The sequence below is a fragment of the Chinchilla lanigera genome, unplaced genomic scaffold, assembly GCF_000276665.1.
Source record: "Chinchilla lanigera isolate Chin_1 unplaced genomic scaffold, ChiLan1.0 scaffold00160, whole genome shotgun sequence".
In the NCBI taxonomy this organism is placed as follows: domain Eukaryota; kingdom Metazoa; phylum Chordata; class Mammalia; order Rodentia; family Chinchillidae; genus Chinchilla; species Chinchilla lanigera.
In genome coordinates, this window is record NW_004955561.1 from 1,023,613 (window position 1) to 1,044,075 (window position 20,463).

Below are 20,463 nucleotides of genomic sequence, written 5' to 3' on the forward strand. Positions count from 1 at the left end.
TACATCAAAGATAAGGAGATTTAACCTAACAAGCTTAATACAAACAAATCCTTGTGGCATGTTTCCATCATTATTACCAATTTACTAGCAACTTTAAAAAATAGTTAGAATTGTTTGGCTGATATGGGTTGTCATTCGTGTGTATTTCTTTTGGGTGTATGTTAACCTTAGGTGTGTAGTTAAGTTTGGAGGTTGATTATATAGCATTTCATGTCCCGACTAGCAACGATTTACAGACAGACTGCCTTTGTTACTAGGTGTTCTGGTTGGAATGGAATTAAGACTGTTAGTCACCAGCCTTTATTGGGCTTCTGCTCTAGTCTCTAGCAAGCAATAAAAACACTCACAGGACACACCTTACCCTTAAGGATCAGCATAAATCGAAGGAAAATATTTAATAAACAAATGAAGCAGTAGTCAAATGAATGCCTAACTTCCTAGAAGTTAGTATAAGTCCTGAGGAATTATTTTTGTTCATTAGTTTGCTTAAAAAATTAATAATTGAGAAGAGGAGATATTGTTCTAGTAGAAGGTATCAAACAGACCTGTATTTGAGGACCAGCGCTAGTCTTTACTAACTATAAAATGAAACTGAAAGTCTCTGAGCTTCTCCTTTCAAAAGAGAATGCAGTAGTAATATTTGCTTTAAGGTGCCAAGATTGGATAAGGTATAAAAAGTGCTCAATACAGTGTCTGAGTCATACCCACAATATGAATTATTACTGTCATTATTCTACACAGTATAGTCTGTTGTCAAGTATGAATACTAAATTGTAAAGGCCAAAGTTGTATGAAAATAAAAATTATTACCATTAAACTAGAGAAGAAGCATAGTGTTTATTATTTGTAAGTGATGTGGACAGATTAGGAGCACCTAAATAATCACTTGAGAAACTTAGAATTAATAACATTTAATAAAAGTCTTGGATAGGAGTAAATACACAAAAAATGTAATATCATTAAGATACTAAGAAAATGAGTGGAGAAAATTTTTAATTTCTAAACCTAACAAATGTAAGAACCTGCTTATGTATTCCTTAGATATGAGAGCATATGATTATTGAAAAATATGTTTAAAGTTTGAGGAAAAGATGGGAATTCTGTACTCACTAATGAAAGAGCAAATACTATGTATATATATTTGTATCCTTTCCTGGATTTCTACATATAGTTTCCACCAGACTAGCTTCTATTTTAAATTTCAATTAAATTATTCTGAAGTTTATTTTTACAAAACGCTAAGAAAAAATTTTAAAAGTAATAGTGAAGTGCTTTACCTGGAAATATGAACACTATCTTCTAATATGAAGCTAGTAATTAGTATGGTACTGGTACGAGAATAAATGTATATTTGAAACAGAATATCCAGGAACAGGACTCAAGATAAAGATTTGGTAAATTGTTCTAGAGTTTACACTTGCTTAGGGGATTGAAAAAGGATTCTGTCCTTTGCCAGAGCAAATCTAGGCACATTCAATTTTTTGTTTGCTTAAGTCAAACAGTTTTAACCATATTTCTGTGTCCATATTTTCTCTGAGTTTCAAATATTAGGGAGGGAGTTTGCAAAAAAATGACAAGCAAATTATATTCCTTCTAGTAATTTTGATGAGAGTATCCTATATTAGAAATGTTTATGATCCTATACCTTGCAGTACTTTCCTACTTTGTTGTGAAGAGATGTGTAAACCAAAACTTTACGTTCAAAGATACTATTCATAATTACAAAAATAAATGTACACAATAAAAACATGAATTCCAACTAACGATGGAATAGTAGAATTTGTAATTTTATTTGCTGTGTACAGATGATTTTGATGGAGTAAAATATACTGTTGCATAGTTTTTCTTCTGGGGTTGAGGGTGTTGCTCAGTGGTAGAGCACTTGTCTACTGTGCATGAATCCTTCAGTTCAGTCTTCACCTCAGCAGCAATGAAAAATTATTCTTGATTGATTTTATCAAATTGACTGATGTGCTCCCTAAAACAGCATAGTACAACCTATGAATTAGATTTGTGATCTTAATTCGTGCATTGAATCTTTAAGAATATTAAATAATGCATCATCAGTTTTCCTAGGATAGGAATGGAAGGATTTTCATTTGAAATGTAAACTAATTCATTTCATTTGAAATGAAACTAATAAAATTCAGTTGCTAGTGGGTCATTGGGGATGGAAAAGTAAGAGTACAATGATAGTTACAAATTTAATAATTTAAGCCAGGCATGGTGGCATAGTGAGTTCAAGGCCCTCCTGAACTACATAGAAAGACCCCGTGCCCCCCCAATAAAGAAATAAATTAATAATTAAATAGCGTAAGTACAGTTTTTTAAAAATCTAAAAACAATTGGCAGTTGTCATCTTCATTGTGAAAACTAATTAAAACTTAACATGGATTATTAAAGCATTTCACTGTTGCCATTATTTAACATATTATAAAATTTTTAGCCAAAGAATATATGTTATCGTGTACAATTAGTATAATCATCTACCTAGAAGAACCAAGAGAATTAGCTGAAAAGCTAGTAGAGAACCATAGCTTGACTTGAAACAAACATTTTCTGTGGCATACATGTATAATCCCAGCACTCAGGAGGCTGAGGCAGGAAGATCGTTGCAAGTTCAAGACAAGCCTGGGCTACAAAGTGAGCTCAAGGCCAGCCTGAACTACATAGCAAGACCTTGTCTTAAAAAAAAGAAAAAACAAGAAAACGAAATGAACATTTTCTTAAGCTAATAAGATTGAGATACAATAAATGAAGAAATCTGTCATACTGAAAATAGCAAAATCTAGAGAATGTTGGATAGTAACCCAAGTTAGAAGTGTGGTGCATCTCAGTGAAGAGGGTTATAAATCAAGGCTGGAATAATGGCAAAATCATTCAGTTTCCTGAATAAGACTGAATTCCATATAACACCAATCAAAATCCTTTTCTTTATGGTATGCAAATGTGATATTTTTTATTAATGGTAAGAAGGAAGATGCTACCATAGCTATTTGCCATGAGAAAAGGAAAGAATAATCAGTTAGGTTATACTTAGGTATAATACTTCATAGTTTCAACAAGCTTTTACAATGAAGATGATAATGGCATCTGTTTTTAGATTTTAAAAAAACTGTTAAGTATGCTACTTGATTGTTAAATATGCTATTGGATTATATTTGTAAATATAATATATACTTACAACATATTATACTATAGTATGTTTTCTCTCATTTCTCCCCTCTTATTTATTTTTGCTCCAGTACTAGGCACTGAACCCCAGGAGCACTGTGCAACATTTCTAGCCCTTTTTTGTGACAGTCTTGCTAACCTCTTTGTACCCTCAAACTTGAAATTCTTCTACCTCAGCCATCTGAGTAGCTAGGTTTACAGGCATGGCTATGGGGTTTGTTTTATTGAAATGTAAATTAAGGGTGGCTGGTGTTGTAACTCAGTAGTAGAGTGCTTACTTAGCAGATGTGAGGGCCTGCAATCAGTGAATCAATTGATAAAATGTAAATAATTAAACCTGGAAATAAAGGAAAGATAAGCTGCCTTGGTTTGTTATTGTTGTCTGGGTTTGTTTTTTGTACTTGGGTTTTAGACAAGGTCTCACTATATGGTTCGGGCTGCCCTCATAATCACAGTAATCCCCCTGCCTCAGGCTCCAGAGTGCTGGGATTACAGATATGCACACCATGCCCAACTAAGCTGGCAATTTTACAGCTTTGGCGTGGGGTGGGAAAGGTATTCATGAAAAAAGTAGAAAATAAACAATTGATACACTTAGCTTATTAAAAACATAAAATACAGTGTAGTGTAATGGGCATATTTTAAAGGTACACCAAAGGGGAAAGGAAGAAGGGAAGAAAGGGGAAAATGGAAACAAAGCTTTTGTAGATAAGGTGAAGGGTTGAAAGGAGGAGAGGGGAATAGGGAAAGAACGAATCAGTATATAACAGGTACAAATTTCATATGATGTGATCATTATTTATATCAAAAGTGTACGAGTAAAATTAATTTTTTTAATGCAAAAGCTCTCTTAGCAACATTCTTAACAAAGGGTTAACCTTCCTATTTAGAGAACCCTTTTCTTTGTTTGTTTGTTTGTTTTGTTTTTCTCCGGTACCGGGAACCGAACTCACGACCTTGCGCTTGCCAGACAGGCGCTTTTGCCGCTGAGCTAAATCCCCAGCCCCTAGAGAACCCTTATAAGTCAAGAGAAGATGAACGTTCAGTAGAATGTAGTCTGAAGGACACAAGAATAAGTAAAAAATCAGGAAGCATATATTAACATATTTTGGTCAAAAAATCCTACATGTAACCATTTGTCCTGAAAAGTAATAAACATGAAACAGGAGCAGGAATGTATAGGAGCAAAATTTTTGGTCATTGAAGTATATTTATAATAGTGGGAAAAATATTTCAGTTGATTAAATTTGGGTAATATTAATGCCATGCAACCATTTGAAAATTGAATTATAGATTTTTATTAATTGTTCTTGAAAGGTAATTTTACCATGTTATATCTGAGTGAAAATAATTGTGCATTGTGGGTAAGACAAGAGTCAAGCCATGCCAGAAAAGAAGTGTAGATAAAAATATGCCAGCATTTAATTACGGATATGATTTTTAAATTACGTTTCTATGATTAAATATGTGAATGTTTATATAATCTCAGGAAATATTTAATAAAGGTTAAAAAAAATTTTTTTTTTTTTTTGTCTTTCTGAGACAGGGATTTGGTATGCAGTTCAGGCTAGCCTTGAACTCAGTTGGTAGCCCAGGCTGGCCTTGAACTTGGCAGCAATCCTCCTGCCTCAGCCTCCCAAGTGCTGGGATTACAGGCATGCGCCACTATGCCCAGCTAAAAAACACATTTAGATATAGGTAGATTTTAACATATAAAGTTTGACAGCTGTGTATTCAAAAAGTAAAATAAATGTGGCGGGGAGTAGACAAAGACTGCTGGCACGTAAACTTCATAAGGGCATATGTCATGTCTGTTACTTGAGTAGAGTATCATAATAAGTTCTTAGGAAATACACATTAAGTAAATGCCATGTGCATTGATTTCGTTGGTGGCATCACATTTTCTACAATGAGTGTTATTACATAATTTTTAGTAGTTACAGTGTTGGAGGTAGCAGTACAAAAGTCTTTTACAAGATTTAAGTCTCTTGAAATAATTTAAAGCTATTCTGAGTATAAGCCTTGAATTACATCTTTCTTTGTTTTTTGTACCTAGGCACTTTTTAAGAAGGAGGAAAGAAAACTTAGTCTCTGGAACAAAAGGAAAATATGAATATACTTTCAAAATAGGAAATAAGCTCTGAGATCTCAGAAAGGAAAATTTAAGCATCTCCAGTATTTTTGCATGTATTCTTACCTCTCCTTTTACACATTTATTTTAATCGGTATCTCATACCTTTGTGTGTTAACTACTCCCTTAACTCCAAAGGTTTTCCCATTTATCAGTTTCTTCCTAACCATTTCTGTCAGGTTAATCTTCCTAAAGTATTTGCTCTGATGAGGACCTGCTAACCTAGAATTTTCTCGAAGGCCTGGGAAAAATGTCATCCCTTATACCATGCCTTGGAGATATAATTCAGACTGTAGACACAAGTTAGATTGCCTATGTTTTTTCCTGCCTTCACATCCAAGTCCTCGTCTTTAATGCGAGACATTAATGGGACAATAAATAATGTTGGACGTATAGACTTGTTAAAAATTAAAAGTCTCAAATTTCACCTAATAAACATACTATACTGCATGGTATGTAATAATCACTTGAAAACAAAGCTAGTTTGTTTTGTTATGTTTGATGCTTTATTTGTTTTTGAGGTAGGGTCTCAATATGTAGTTCAGGCTGACTTTGAACTCACTAAGTAGCCTAGGCTGGCCTTGAACTCAATAGTAATCCTCCTGCCTCATCCTCCTCATACTAGGATTATAGGCCTGCGCCACCATACCCAGCTACATAGCTGGGTTTTGGTGTCTTTTTTTGTTTTGTTTTCTTGTGGGGGTTTGTTTGTTTTGAGTTTGTTTGGGGTTTTTTGTTTCATTTGGTTATTTGGGGAGGAGTTGGTTTTGATTCAAGGTCTCACTATTTTTCCTAGGCTAGCTTTGAACTCCTGAGCTCAACTGATCCTGCTTCAGTCTCCTGGGTAGCTGGTACTACAGGCACACACCATCATATCTGGCTTTAACTATTATTATTTTTATTTAACACATGGCAGTATGATCACCTCTTTTGATTATATTAATATTAAACATGTTTTAAATGTTTTTTTTTACAAATGTGTAAACTGAAAAATAGAACATATGATGACCATTTCCCCTTACTTACCTAGTTCAGTGATGTCATATAGTGAATATTAAACAAATGTTCATTCAACTGTAAGTGAAAAAAAGTTATTTTTCCTCTGAGAATCAAGTGAGATAGGTACTTTGTCCTTGAGTGGTCACTAAAATACATATTCTGACTACTTGTTAATAGGGTCAATTTAATCAGAAAAAGAATCCAACCTACTTTCCTTTAATGTTTGGGAATTTTTACAGAAATCATTTCATTGTAGCCCTCTAATACTAGGTGCTAGATGTGAATGGGGGAATCATGTTTGACTCCTCCACAAATACTATAGAAAGAGCAGCTGAAAAGAGGCACAGATATCTCAGACAAGATGACAGGAATATGGATTGGGCATCCTAGCAGCTTTAGTTGATGATTTGGCAGTTAGGGTCATAGAGGGTCATTTTACCGAAGTAACACAGATTTAAGATTTTTGGAAACTCAGTGGGATAGAAAGAAATTCATATTTTGGTCTGGAAGAGGGTAAATTAGCTCCCAGGACTCACCATTAGGATTATCATACTTGGAGTTTGACTGGGGAGGACAGATTGATTTGAAGTTTACTGAAGTGTTATAATTAAAGAGCTTCTTTGGGCTTTTGATTTGATTAGAGGAGATGATGTAATAAGGTGATGTAAAGAGTAGGGGCCACAGTAGGTTAGAGATTAATGGCCTTACTGGACAGCCTCTCATTAAGCTGTGCTTCAGCTCTCATCCATGTTTTGTATTTCACAGACTTGTTAAGCCCATTAAAGAAATGGAAGTCTCGCTATCTGATGGAACAGAATGTTTCCAAGTTACTTCGACCTCTGTCTCCAGTTACACCACCCCCTCCTGGTTCAGGCTCAAAGAGCCCCCAGCTGACCACACCTGGCCAGACTCACCCAGAAGAGGAATGTCGAAATGGATACAGCCTCATGTTCTCACCAATCACATCTCTTACTACTGCTAGTCGCTGCAACACTCCTCTGCAGTTTGAGGTGATTTGGGTTTGGTTGTTGGGAGTGCTGGATACGAAAATAATCATTTGTGCCTTCTCATTTCAAATATATTATCATTTCAAATGTTTCTTTACTATCTTCCTTACCCATCTCACAAAGAGAGAATGGGAAACCTCAGGGTTGATGTGGCTTGTTACCTGGTAGCCTCTCATCTTGGCAGCCTCTATATTTCCCAGAATAGGAGCAGTGCTACCAAGGGTTCCATTCATCTGTCTTTGGCATGCAATCCCTCATTCTCCTTAACTTTAGGTAGTAAGCATGCTAGGTCTTTACCTTTACTTATACCTTGGTCAAAAGACACTTTGAGGTGACTGTTGAAGCCATTAGTAACACAAGCCTGAGAACTCAGATCAGACTGACGGATTGTGTCTCTGTTTCTAGGCCTTTAAATAAGTGAATTGTCTTCTTAGGGTTGTTCGGTATTTCCATCGTGCCCTCTGTGAACAGAGATTTAAAAAGCATTGGGATATGGCTTACGGTGAATATGGGGCTTTCTGTTTCATTTTTTTCTTTTTAACACCGGATTACTTTGTCGTGTAACGTGTGAAGAATGAGAAGTAGATATGCAGCTAGTACTATGAATTTTTAAGAGACTAAGTTATTATATACATTTTTTAGATTAAGTTACAAATGTGTATACCTCAGCTGCTTGTAAATATAATTCTAAAACAGTTTAGTATTCAAATATGTGTTTGAATAGAATCCATGTGTATTTTAAGAACTCAACTATTAGTCAGGCGTGGTGATGTATGCCTGTAATCCCAGCAATCGGGAAGGCCCAAGGCAGGAAAACCCCAAGTTCAAGCCCGGCCTGTGTAATTGAGGGACTTAGTGAGACCTTGTCTCAAAGGAAAAAGATAAAAAGGGCTGGATGTAAAGCTTACAGTGCAGGCCCTGGCTTCAATCTCCAGTAACATCTCACCAAAAAAAGACTCATCTATTGTATATTGTTCTGATTTGAAATTAAATGAGATGGACTCCATCTGTTCCTTCTCAGAAAAATTCTGGCCATTAAACACACGCAGCTCTACCACCAGTTTTCACTTTTCCAGATGGGGCCTCAATAAAGTTGAATGTTATAACCAGTTCTACCTCCCTGTTCAGCCTTTATGAGAGTGTCAGGATTGAAATTACCTGGGTGTTTATGTAAGTAACTCAGAAAAAGAACGCTGACAACCTTGTAAGCAGAGTTATGTGTTCTGTATCTAGTAATTCACCTTTGGAGTGAACCTCTTTCCAGGTGAAAGAGATGCCTCCCAGTTACATTAGACTTTTTAGGGAGATAACCCCTTACAAATTCCTGTGGTATTCTTATTCTCCAAATACCAAAGCAGCTAATTGAGACCTTTCTCATTTTATAGTACTTGCAGTTGACTTTGAGTTAGCCATTAAGAGTTTTATAGTAAGATACAATGAGAGGAGGGAAACTCCCTCTGGGAGGTCAGTAGATTTTAGGACTAAAATTGAATGCTTTATCAAGGCAAGTTCAGTACTCAGCACAAAATAACTATGAAAATGCTATACAAATTTAGGGTATTTTTATGTTTTTAAAAAAGCTGAAAAGATTACTTTAGTGAAGCATTGTCCAGGCATAATTTTTGAATACCAAGAAGGAAAGAATATATTATAATGAATGGCAGAATTTCCAGTGCATGATTCCATTATTATAAACCTGTAGTTTAAGGAAATTTAGTCTTTCTTACCATTTTAAAAAAATTTTGCTGTGATTCTAATGGCCAGTCTTTGCTATACTTTAGTATAGAGATGAGTAGCCTTTTTTCCATCAAAAACTATGGCCCAAGCCAGGCATGGTAGCACAGGCCTGTAATCTCAGTGACTTTGTGAGCTGGGGCAAGGAGATCGTGCATTTGACTTCAGATTCATGGGCTTCAGCAACTTAATGTGACCCTGTCTCAAAATAAAGAGACTAGAGATCTGGTTTAGTGCTCTTTGGACTCACTCGCCATTATTCCCCCACTCTCAAAAAAGTAAAACCAAACCCATGACACAGATCAGTGAGAAAGATGTCACAAATAAAAAGCAGCTTAATTTGGGAAAAGCATTTTCAGAGGGATTTTCTGTTTGTTCATTTTGATTTTGTTTTAAAGAAAAACATTTAGGAGAAAGAAATCTGAGAAAACTCTAGTGGAGAGTTAGGTATACAGTGGAAGATAATAAGATCTTCAGGAGGGGAAAGCCTCTAGAGAGGAATGAAAGCAACATTGCAAGGACAGGCTTAATTAGCTTCTCCTTTAGATACATACTTCACTCTCCAGCACACGAACATGCAGGCATACAAGCCTGCCACTCTCCACACTGAATAAAATGCACACAGTCCTACCACAACATAGGTCTGCCACCCAAACTGTAACTGTCCCAGAGCCCACAACATTCTGAGCCCTCCCCTTACCTCAGCCCTTCAACCCTGAACCATGTCACAGCTGCTGCCATCACTTCATCTAGTTATCAAGACCATACTGCTCAGTCCTTGTTTCGTATGAAGTGCTGCCTCAGGTGAAAAAGGGACTCCAAGTGTACACATACATTCTCTCTCACTGTCTCGCTTGCTCGCTCGCTCGCTCGCTGACTGTGTTCCCAAAGGTACAATGGATGTTACTCAAGAAAAAACTGGTAGATGTGTTCACGTCCCATTAAGTTGGGTTGAGCTGGGAATTCCATCAGTCACACTTCCTGTAACTATAATTCAGTAAGAACTATCCTAGTCCCTAGTTTCTAGTTCCTACTCTCCTTAGTCCCCAGCATGGATAGAGGAATTCAAGAGACTAAAGAAATGTGACATTAGAAGGGTGTGGGTGAAGGAACAACATTCCTCTGAGGAGGAATAACGGATAGAATGCCTGTTGATAACAAATACTGTAGGTCTCTAAAATACTTAGAATACAAAGAAATGTAACACTAAAATTTCACCTCTTTACTGATATGTGCTTGAGATGTTTGCTTATAGCATGAAACATAACCAGTTTATCCTTAAATGCTTTCAGAGACATCAGAAAGCATTTCAGAGTCACTCTTTCCATTGAGATGAGTTCTTCAGTTAAACATTTCCCCTGTGCATTCTTGTCCAACCCTCCAAAAAAGTTGTGGCTAACATCTATGCTTGCTTTTATTTTTTGTTTGTTTTGTTTTGCTTCTTGACTTGGAGTAGATGAATAACAAGATGCTTTTCCCTCCTCTAGAACATATCCTCCCCTGAGAGTTCCCCTGCGCATAGGCCTGAGTCCCTGTCACCCGAGGTAGTTATCACACCATCTCAATCACACTTGGAGGCTGAGAGTGAGTGTGCATGAATGTGTTCTGGAGTGTGTGGGGAGGGCCAGGGGTCTGAGTGAATGGGGTAATGGGCTGGAGGGCGGCCAATCAGTCCCCATGAGTTGACTGAATCTTCCTGTCCATGGAGATGGAGGGAAATGAAGTAGCTGTGTGTATGATGGGAATGGTTTTGTTGATGTTTGGGGGAGGGTTCCTTTAAAGAGTAGAATCTGGAAGTTAAGTTTAAAGGATGCTGAATGTGTGATAGGGAAGCTAATAAATAGGGGCTTTGATAAAGTCTAATCAATGAGGTCTGTTTGTTAACAGATAAGAGAAGTTGAATTGAAAGTTAGTAAGAACTGTCTTTTTATATTATGATCTTGGGCAGCTTACATTGGAAGAGTTGGACAATGACCTACTTTGTTCCAAGGTTAATCTGACAGTTCTGCTTAACCATCTATCTGTTTTGGGCTTTGGTTGATAGATCAAGTAGCTTCTTTGGGAACATTTTCTGCCTCACAGCTTGCCTAGATTTTCTTTGTAGCTCCTTATGGAGTGTACAGAAAACCAAATTAGTCCATGGCTTCTGTGTCACAGGCCTCCCCTCCATTCTGCAATAGTTGGGATAGTTACTGTACAAGTGTTAGCTCTTTGGATATTGATTGAGTGCTTTTCTCAGAAACTGATGTTACAAAGATGCTAAATTCAAATCTTAGCGCTAAAGATTTCATTATAAGATTTGGACAAAGATAGTCATTATTTATGAGTGTACATGAAACTGTTTTCCTCTTTAAAATTTATAGTCTATCATAACCTTCCAGAAGTTAACTGACCTTTAACCCCACCCACTTCCAATAAAATTAGGGCTGAGTTCTATGAAAGTTAACGAAATTCTGAATCAGTAGGATTTATACGTCAATTTAAAACTGAAAAATGTTTCATTCCCCAAGTATATGAAAGACTTTTTCAGGCATCTTGATGCTGTCTTGTTGGGCAAATACCGCTTCCCTTCTCCTCAGTTGTTAAAGAGTATAAGATAGCATAATTTGGAGACTGACTAGCATGGCTGGTACCATTCCTTATGGACAGGTAAGGTGCAATTGACCTAATGGTGGAAGAGCTTGGTGTTAGGAGCAAATAATAGGTGAAGTTTATCTTTGGTATATTTCAGCATCTCACATGCTCTGCGGTGATGGTTATTAGTGGTCTTGTGATACGTTGGCATATATTAGAGGTTAAAGAAAGAATTGGGTGGCTAGAAAGTTGTGCAGGAAACACACCTACCTAACAGTGAAAATGCACGAAGAACTGATTGATGGATGTTTTTAATGCCATTCTCTTTAATGAGCCAGCAACTTAAATACTTGCCTTTTCCTCTGCCTTCTACCTTTCTCTGCCTTTCCCCCTTCACCACCTCCCATCAGTATTAATATAGAAATGAATAACACCAGAAGCTAATTATTTTAAGATGTCTCTGTGGTGTATATGGGGGGCTCAGGTAAATCCCTGATTTTATTGCCAGTCCTTTAGTGTACATGGTGACTCTGTAAACCAGATGAAAGGCTAAGCAGGCAAAATAGTCACATTTGGCCAATTACCTAATTCTGACTTTCCCAGTATTCTCATCTGGAGAAACAGCATTTTGGGGAAAGCTGGGGTTCTTTAGCAGTCTGGCCTATATAAACTTTTGCTCTATGGGATTTTTACAGATGTTAATGGCTTTCTCTCCTCTACTTCTGTCCCTCTCATCTTTCCTTGTGCACCCATGCCCCCTCACCTTCCTTTCTGCCCTTTGACTTTTTCCTTTCTCCCCTGCCCCATGTCTCTGTTGGTTTTTATTCTTTCAGCTTTGTCACCGAAAAGATCTGGATTTGACAAAAGTAGGATACGTTGACTCCAACACTAACAGCTGTGCTGACAGACCTTCCCTGCTCAACTCAGGTCCTTCTGACCTGGCTCCTCATCCCTCCATTGGGCCTGCCTCAGAGACTGGATTCCCAAACAGGAGTGGAGACGGACATCAGACCCTCCTGAGAAACTCAGACCAGGCATTTCGGACAGAGTTTAACTTGATGTATGCCTACTCCCCTTTGAATGCTATGCCGCGAGCAGATGGATTATATAGAGGGTCTCCCCTAGTGGGGGATAGGAAACCTTTACATTTGGATGGAGGATATTGTTCCCCTGCTGAAGGGTTTCCCAGCAGATATGAACATGGCTTTATGAAAGACCTTTCTCGTGGATCCATGTCACCTGGTGGCGAAAGGGCATGTGAAGGAGTGCCATCTGCCCCACAGAACCCACCTCAAAGGAAAAAGGTAAGTACTTCATGTTACATAGGCCCACTTGTTAGGAATGTTGGTCAGATAATTTAGTATTACTGTTTCACCTGTGTGCTTAGCACTATTAAGTAAGAGCTAATCTCTGGCATGTTCAGTGAGGTAGTGTTGTAATACAGTTTTCTGACTATTGTAACTATACAACAAGGCTGGGGATATGAATTAATAGTAGAGCACTTACCTAGCTTATGTGAGGGCCTGAGTTTGGTCCTTAGCACCACAAGACAAATCTGAAGCAAATTTAAATACCTACTATGTGCTATACACTTGATAGGCAAGAGAGTAGAGAAGTGAAAATAATAATTCCTTCCATTATCTAGCATTTCTTAAGTTTTAGACACTGTTAAGCTCTTCAGATGCTTTTTATCCTTACCATAATTCTATAAGGTAAATTCTCATTTTGCAGATGAGGAAACTAAGGCAAGTTAAGTATTAATTTTCTGTATAAACTTTACTATTTTTGTTATATTTTACACTTAGAAAAATAAAGAGGCCTTAGGGAGTAAGACAAACAAGGAAACACAGGCAGATAATTTGGAATAAGGAAGTAATGGGTTTCTAAAACTGTTGCATTAATAGCATTGAGTATCAGAAACAAGAATGAAAACATTAACATCTTCTATAACCTGTGTGTGCATAGGCTGTTACAACAGCCAAGAGGTGCACTAGGCAGGGGTCTATTACGGGCAGTCAGGAGCAGACAAGTAAGGGTTAGGCGGGTGGGGTGGTAGGGAGGTTGGGAAAGTTTTCACATATCTCTAGGTTTTCTAGAGCTAACTTACTAAAGTATAAACTGTAAATAATTTCTTCAGTGGTACTAGTTTCCCTATGTGTTAGGCAAACAGTACTGAATCCCTGTATATATCTGTAAAAATGGAGCATATTGAAGAACCCTAGAAAGCTGACCTTTTCACTTCTCTCCCTTCCTCCCCTTCCCTCCCCCACCATCTCCTTTTTGGTGTGATTTGGTTTGGTTTTGGTTTGGAAGCTTTTCAAACTACACACAAGCTTTCCTGTTCCCTCCCAATCTTCTAGGTGTGCCTGTTATTGGAAATAACTGTGATAACATGATTCTGTGATTAAATAGTGGTAATCTCAGGTTTTTCTAAAGGAAAAAGGTTGCTGTCTACTTGATGAACACTATACTTCAACAATGTCATCTCCTAAAATAGTTTTTCCCCTTACCAATTTCTGACTGGCTTAAGCATCTAGCTGCCCAGGTAACTGTCAAACCTAGACAACAGTTGTCAGATTTGCTGCCTTCTCTGTGTGGCTTTATTCCTGGTTTACCCATTGCTAGTGGTCCACTACTGATACCCAGTTTAAGTACTGTTCGTTTTTTCTTCTTAGGTATCCCTGCTGGAGTATCGTAAACGAAAGCAAGAAGCCAAGGAGAATTCTGCCGGTGGGGGAGCTGACACAGCACAGCACAAAAGCAAGTCCGCAGGAGTAGGGCAAGGCAGCAGCGACGCTGCTTCTGACAGTGGTGCCCATGGCATGCAAGGATCCTCAGCCCGAACCCCATCATCCCCTCACACAAAATTCTCCCCATCTCATTCCTCTCTGTCCCACTTGGAAGCAGTAAGCCCATCAGACTCCAGAGGCACTTCATCTCACTGCAGACCTCAAGAGAGTATCAGCAGCAGGTGGTAAGTTTGTGTTTGGCAGTTTGTCATGAAGTTGAGAAAAGGAAATATATATCTAGTATCACCCCAGTATTGCCTAAAATCTGTGAGGCACTTGTCGTAACGAGCCAGCAGGTAGTGCTCCCTGTCCTGTTTAGCTAATTGAGTAGTATCAGCCATATCCGCCAGCCTTGCACAAGCAAAGGGTTACTGTGGAACAGCACTTCATATATTCATGGATGCCCATGAGCTATTTTGTTTGGTGGGTAATAATGCTGCCTCTTGTATTTTCTGAGTTCATTTGAGAGGCAAGTCAAGAGTTTAGCTAAGTTCTGTTTGAATTAACAGATGTCTATATCCCATGCAGCTTGCATATGCAGAACAGTAAGACATTCTGAAAGGAATTGTATGGTTTAGAGAAAACCAAAAATAAATAATATTTTTGATAAGTTCTAACTATCAGTGAAATACACAGATACATGAGTACAGAGATCTTGTACTAAAGAAATAAATCTAGGCAAGAAAAGACATGGCTCAAAGGATTTTATCATTAATCTGAGAAGTCTTTAGTATGTCAGGCACATGATTTCACAGAAGAAAAATAGTATTTCAAAACGGAGATTTTAAAAATTAACATTTTAATATACTTTCTCCTTGATTTACTTTTTTTTTTATCTTCAAAAACATTTTTTCATTTGTATGTGACAGTTTGAAAAAGAGGGTATGGTTTGTTTTAAATAAATCCCCCCCCAAAAATGTTTGAGGGTGTTTTTAAGATAATACTTTATATTGTACAGCCTTTCTCAGGATTCATTTCAGACTTTTGACTTAAGACCTGTGGCTTAAAATTGTGCCTTGTTACTTTTGCAGGATGGTTCCCACATCAGTAGAGCGACTCCGAGAAGGAGGGAGCATTCCTAAAGTCCTCCGGAGCAGTGTGAGAGTGGCCCAAAAGGGGGAGCCCTCTCCCACGTGGGAGAGTAACATCACAGAGAAAGACTCAGGTAAGCCCCTGGCCTTCTGCTGCCAACCAGGTTCAGGGACTTGTGAGCCGGGCTCTACATGGCTCACACCAAAGACTGGGATGAGGTGAGTCAGTTTCTGCTGTACTCTGGGCTCTGCCACATGCTAGGTTTCAGCTCAGTCTTGGGTCTTTCGGGCTACAGTATTTATAGTATCTAGCATTGCTTGCTCTTTTGTCTGCTTTTTTTTCCCCAAGGAATATCTTTCTGTAACTCCCATCTCTCCAAAGTCCTGGATCTCCGCTTCAATGAAGGCTGAAGAGAAGGAGACAGAAATCAGATCAGGCATTTAAAACATAGCCCATAATGAAACACTCCTTTGCCCTTCTGGCATGCTGCACTCACTGAGGTTATCACAAGGAGAGCAGCATGGCTGGTGATGGCTTTGGTGATTTGAATGAACAGCCAGACTGATTTTATGATACCTTCCAGATGCTACAGATGGAGAAGGCCCAGACACATTGAGCTCAGCGCTCTCTAAAGGAGCAACTGTTTACAGCCCTTCCAGATACAGCTACCAGGTGAGTCAAGACACTGCTGATCTCTGGGCATCAGAGTGTATTATAAGTTCCAGATGTTTTGTGATCCTGGCCATTCTGTGCAGTTGAGATGCTGGCATTGCATATAATTTCACAGCCCTGGAAGTAAGTCATGATGTCCTCACCCTGAGATACAAATCATGCTAGAAAAGTAAGTAAGATGATTGAAGACCGCCTTCTTAATGCCTTTGGTATAGGGGCATTAAATATCGGGGGGAGAAAAAAGAAAAAGTTAAAAGGAACATGAAGGAAAAAAGTTGGATATTGTGGATATTCTCAAGCCCTTGAATGGACTTGTTTACTTCCTTATGCTTTCCTCCCTACTCTTCCTAGCTCCTGCAGTGTGATAGTCCACGGACAGAGTCACAAAGCCTCCTTCAGCAGAGTTCCTCCCCCTTTAGAGGACATCCCACTCAGTCTCCAGGATACAGTTATCGAACTACTGCACTGAGACCTGGAAACCCCCCCTCTCACAGTTCTTCAGAATCATCCCTCTCTTCAGCATCCTATCCCAGTCCCGCCCACCCTGCGTCCACAGACTCATTGGCCCCATTTACGGGGACACCAGGGTATTATAGCAGCCAGCCACATTCTGGAAACAGCACTGGCAGCAATCTTCCAAGGAGGAGCTGTCATTCTAGCGCTGCTAGCCCTACCCTGCAGGGCCCCTCAGACTCGCCAACCTCAGACTCAGTTTCTCAGTCCAGCACAGGAACTTTGAGTTCCACCTCCTTTCCTCAGAACTCTAGGTCGTCATTGCCATCAGACTTACGGACTATCAGTCTGCCCAGTGTTGGGCAGTCAACTGCCTACCAGGCCTCCAGGGTATCTGCGGTTTCCAATTCACAGCACTACCCACACCGAGGGAGTGGGAGTGGGAGTGTGCACCAGTACCGCCTCCAGCCACTGCAAGGGTCAGGAGTCAAGACTCAGACAGGACTTTCCTAGGGCTTCTGGATATGGGCAAACTGAACTGAACAAGCCCATAGCTGCTTCCTTCCAGCTGCCTCTGGAACCTCAGCCAAGCATATTGCTGGGGAAGGGGGGTACAAGGGACCAGAGGTTCGGGTCTGGTCAACAAGAAACAAGACTTGTGGTCGTGACTGGCCTCTGGCCTTAGAGAAAGATGTAAATCTTGTCTGAAACAAAGACTATAAAGAAGTTTCTCCCTGCTGTTAAGGGTACATTGTTGACAAGCAAATGGTGTTTCAGTTAGTAACGGTTCTAAGTGCAATGAGTTGTGTTGAAGCCTCTGTCTCCCATCCTTGCCTGTAGCCAGTAGTCACTTGTGCAGTGAGGACATCTTTTTAAATTTAAAAAAAGAAAAAAGTTTTTATTTCAAAGGAAAAAGTGAGAAGAGCCAATCTCAAAGCCCCAAGGCATCCAAGTAGTGTTAGGGTTTTATGCACTTAAGAAAAAATGGTAGGTATGTAAATGTTCGTCCTGAAAGAACCATTCCAAAAGCAGATGTCTGGCTAAGGTGTGTCCACCCAGAGTACTCCTTACCTTTGTCTTAAAATCACCAGGTAATGGGCAGGGATAGTAAAGCTTGGAGCTTTCTCTGACTGAGAGGTGCCTGGCTCTCTGAAAAAGAGCTCATGGTCAGCTCTTGATTATTTGGGAACAGATTACCTGAGGAGATTAGCCCCCAGATGTTACCATCCCAACCCTTCTTCCCAAACTGTTTCACAGTTTCCAAATCCGTAGAGTAAGTAGACTCAAGTGGAATGAAAAGTGATTCCCAGTAAAATCAGTTGCATCTTTTGGCAATAGATTTGATAAGGAAGGATCTCAAGTGTTCTGGGAATTGTTTGTATTTTCTTTTCTACTCCCAGTTAATCAGGAGTTGGATCCCATGAGTAGAACCACCTCCATGATTGGGGAGCACATACTCGTGACTGCAGGGTAAGAGTGGGAAGATAGGTTTGTGGAGTGGCACCGACAAGACTGTGATTGTGTGTGGGCTTGCCCCACTTTTCTTTGGGGGATGCTTATGTGAGAGTGGGCCAGTGAGAGAGTTAGTAAGCCACCCACACCCCTAACACTGTTCTGGATGAGAGACAAGAACAGACTGGCTTCTCCCCATCAGTGCATTGTGCCTGTTGTACACCCCTGGAGGTGCCCTGGAGCCAGCCCAGGTGGGGTACACAATCTTTTTAAATTCCATATGATTGCCAGCTTATTTCTTTCACTTGTTTACTGTAATATCTGGCGTGTTTTTATTTATCTAATTTTGTATTCAGTTATAACCATGGTAGGGGTAGTAAATATAGGACAGGTGTAATCCCTGGTGCTGCAGTGGACCTTACTTCTTTTCTTTTGGACAAGATAATACTGTGAGTCTCCCTCCTTCTAATTTGTTCTCTCTTTTTCCCCAGCCTCTTGCATCCTTTTCTTTTCAACCTGTCCTAAAACTATCATATGCACAGTCTTCTCTCTTTGTGTGTGACTGTTACAAAATTTCACTTTTCAAAATTGAAAATCAGGTGTTTGCTCAAATGAGGGGAGATTTTTTTTTTTTTAATGCTGGGACTTCAGCAGAGTACTCTTCTTTTTGTTTCCCCCACAAACCCATCAGTCTGGGAGAGCGCTGGGAGTGGAAATCATGTTGCCTGGGATGCCGGTTTCTTTGTATATTATATAAAACGTATGTAAATGTCTCTCCATTTGGGCTGGGGTTTGCATTCTCTCCTTGGCTGTTAACCAAGGGGTGAGGCCAGCGGGCAGGCGGCCCTCACCCTGCCTGGCACGCGCAGAGACCCCAGCCACTCTGTGTGGGCAGGGTGCTGTCAAGACCAGACCTCCTGGGGGTGGGGGGGGGGACTCTTGGAAGGGAAGAAGTATCACTTCTTTCTCAAGTGGAGTGTTTACACCTTGCTGTAACATTTGAACTTTCACAAGAGATGTAATAATTTTGATAATAAAATTCTTAACCATAATAATCATAAAGTTGAAAACGTTTTTGTTCTGTCCTGTGACCTTACTTACCCCTTGCCTGGTTTGACTGACACTTACCTGATGAAGGCAAGGTGGATCCCTGTTCAGGAAAATATACTTCTTTTTTTTCTTTTTTCTCTTTTTTTTTTGGAGATGTCCTGCCATGTTGTTGGGGCTGGTCTCAAACTCAAAGTAATCCACTTGAGTCAGGAAAATGTGCGCTTAGTGGAGTTGTTTTCCCTATCATTAGGCGAGAGGGCAGGAATGTTGATAAACCTTCCTTGGACCTTTTATAGTGAGGTCAGGCCAGTATTATGGCCAAGTCTAGATCACTAAAACTGACCTATGAAACCTGATTTGAGCTGGAATGCATTCCTGCCCTTGGATTCAAATTCAGCAGTTCCTAACTGGCCTTTTTCTTTTTAATTCAAAAACAATTCTAGCTACTACTTGGTGGCTGTGAGCTTATTGTGATGATAAAAATTGGAGTGTGCAGAGCAAGGTCTCTTCTGTCCTGGAACCTACAGTCTAATTGGGAGAGAACTGAAGAAGTACAAAATTTCAGTATTCAATACTGTTTGTTGGACCTTCACCAATATGACACCAAAAGTGAAGAAGGAAACTCCTGCCCCTCCGAAAGATGGAGACAAAGGCTTCAAACATGGAGAAGTTAGTGCTGAAAGCGTGCACAGCTACATAATATGTGCATGTCACCTACCTTCCAGTGACCCCAGACTCTGGCTCCAGAGACACCCCTAGGAAAGACACACATTCACTTGTTTCAGGGGTCATCAATTTCCCCTCATCGCTGAGTAGGCTATAAATAAGAGAAAAGACGACACATGTGTGTTTATTGTAGGTGTCAAAGGCAAGAAACACCAGTTTGGTCAGGATGTGAAGAACGGGAATGTTCAGCTGGCTCCTGATTGTGATGTGTTCAATGTTGCCAACAAATTAGGATTGTCTAAACTGAATCCAACTTGCTAATTCTAAATCAACATTATTTTCACCATAAAAAAAAATCACTGACAGCATGCTTGCCTAGCACTGATTCCCAGCACCCCTCCTCCAAAATATTATCATTTCATAATGGATAAATGAGTAGATGAAAGGGCCACTGTAGATTGGTTTGCTAGGAACAGTTTCTGAAGAGTTACATTGAAGCTGAGACCTGAACCATAAGAATCTCTATGGGAGTCATAGGATGATAATGAGTGGAAGATCAGTCCTGAACAGATCAGGCTGTGCAAAGTCTGAGGTAGAAAAGATGTATTGGTTTGGGGGATACTTTGCAAGGGGAAATAATATAATACAGAACACATATTTTATAGGATTATTTATAATAGTCAAACAATGATATACGAGAGACTGCAGGAAATCTGTCCATACACTAGAC

General features: G+C 39.3%; 1 protein-coding gene across 13 annotated transcripts in view; it reads left to right on the forward strand.

Moving 5' to 3' along the window:
* Setd5 (SET domain containing 5) overlaps window positions 1–20,463 on the forward strand; it is a 122,874-nt gene that overhangs the window by 54,799 nt on the left and 47,612 nt on the right. For 6 of the 13 annotated variants that reach the window (XM_005413007.2, XM_013509075.1, XM_005413006.2 and 3 more), the window contains 7 exons: window positions 7,070–7,314; window positions 10,533–10,589; window positions 12,453–12,923; window positions 14,295–14,593; window positions 15,440–15,573; window positions 16,024–16,112; window positions 16,464–19,079. In XM_005413007.2, coding sequence (XP_005413064.1) covers window positions 7,070–7,314; window positions 10,533–10,589; window positions 12,453–12,923; window positions 14,295–14,593; window positions 15,440–15,573; window positions 16,024–16,112; window positions 16,464–17,078 — 1,910 coding nt within the window. In that variant the 3' untranslated portion in view covers window positions 17,079–19,079. Of the gene's footprint in view, window positions 1–7,069; window positions 7,315–10,532; window positions 10,590–12,452; window positions 12,924–14,294; window positions 14,594–15,439; window positions 15,574–16,023; window positions 16,113–16,463; window positions 19,080–20,463 lie in introns of those variants that run through there. The other 7 variants (XM_005413012.2, XM_005413014.2, XM_005413009.1 and 4 more) reach the window with 2 other exon arrangements.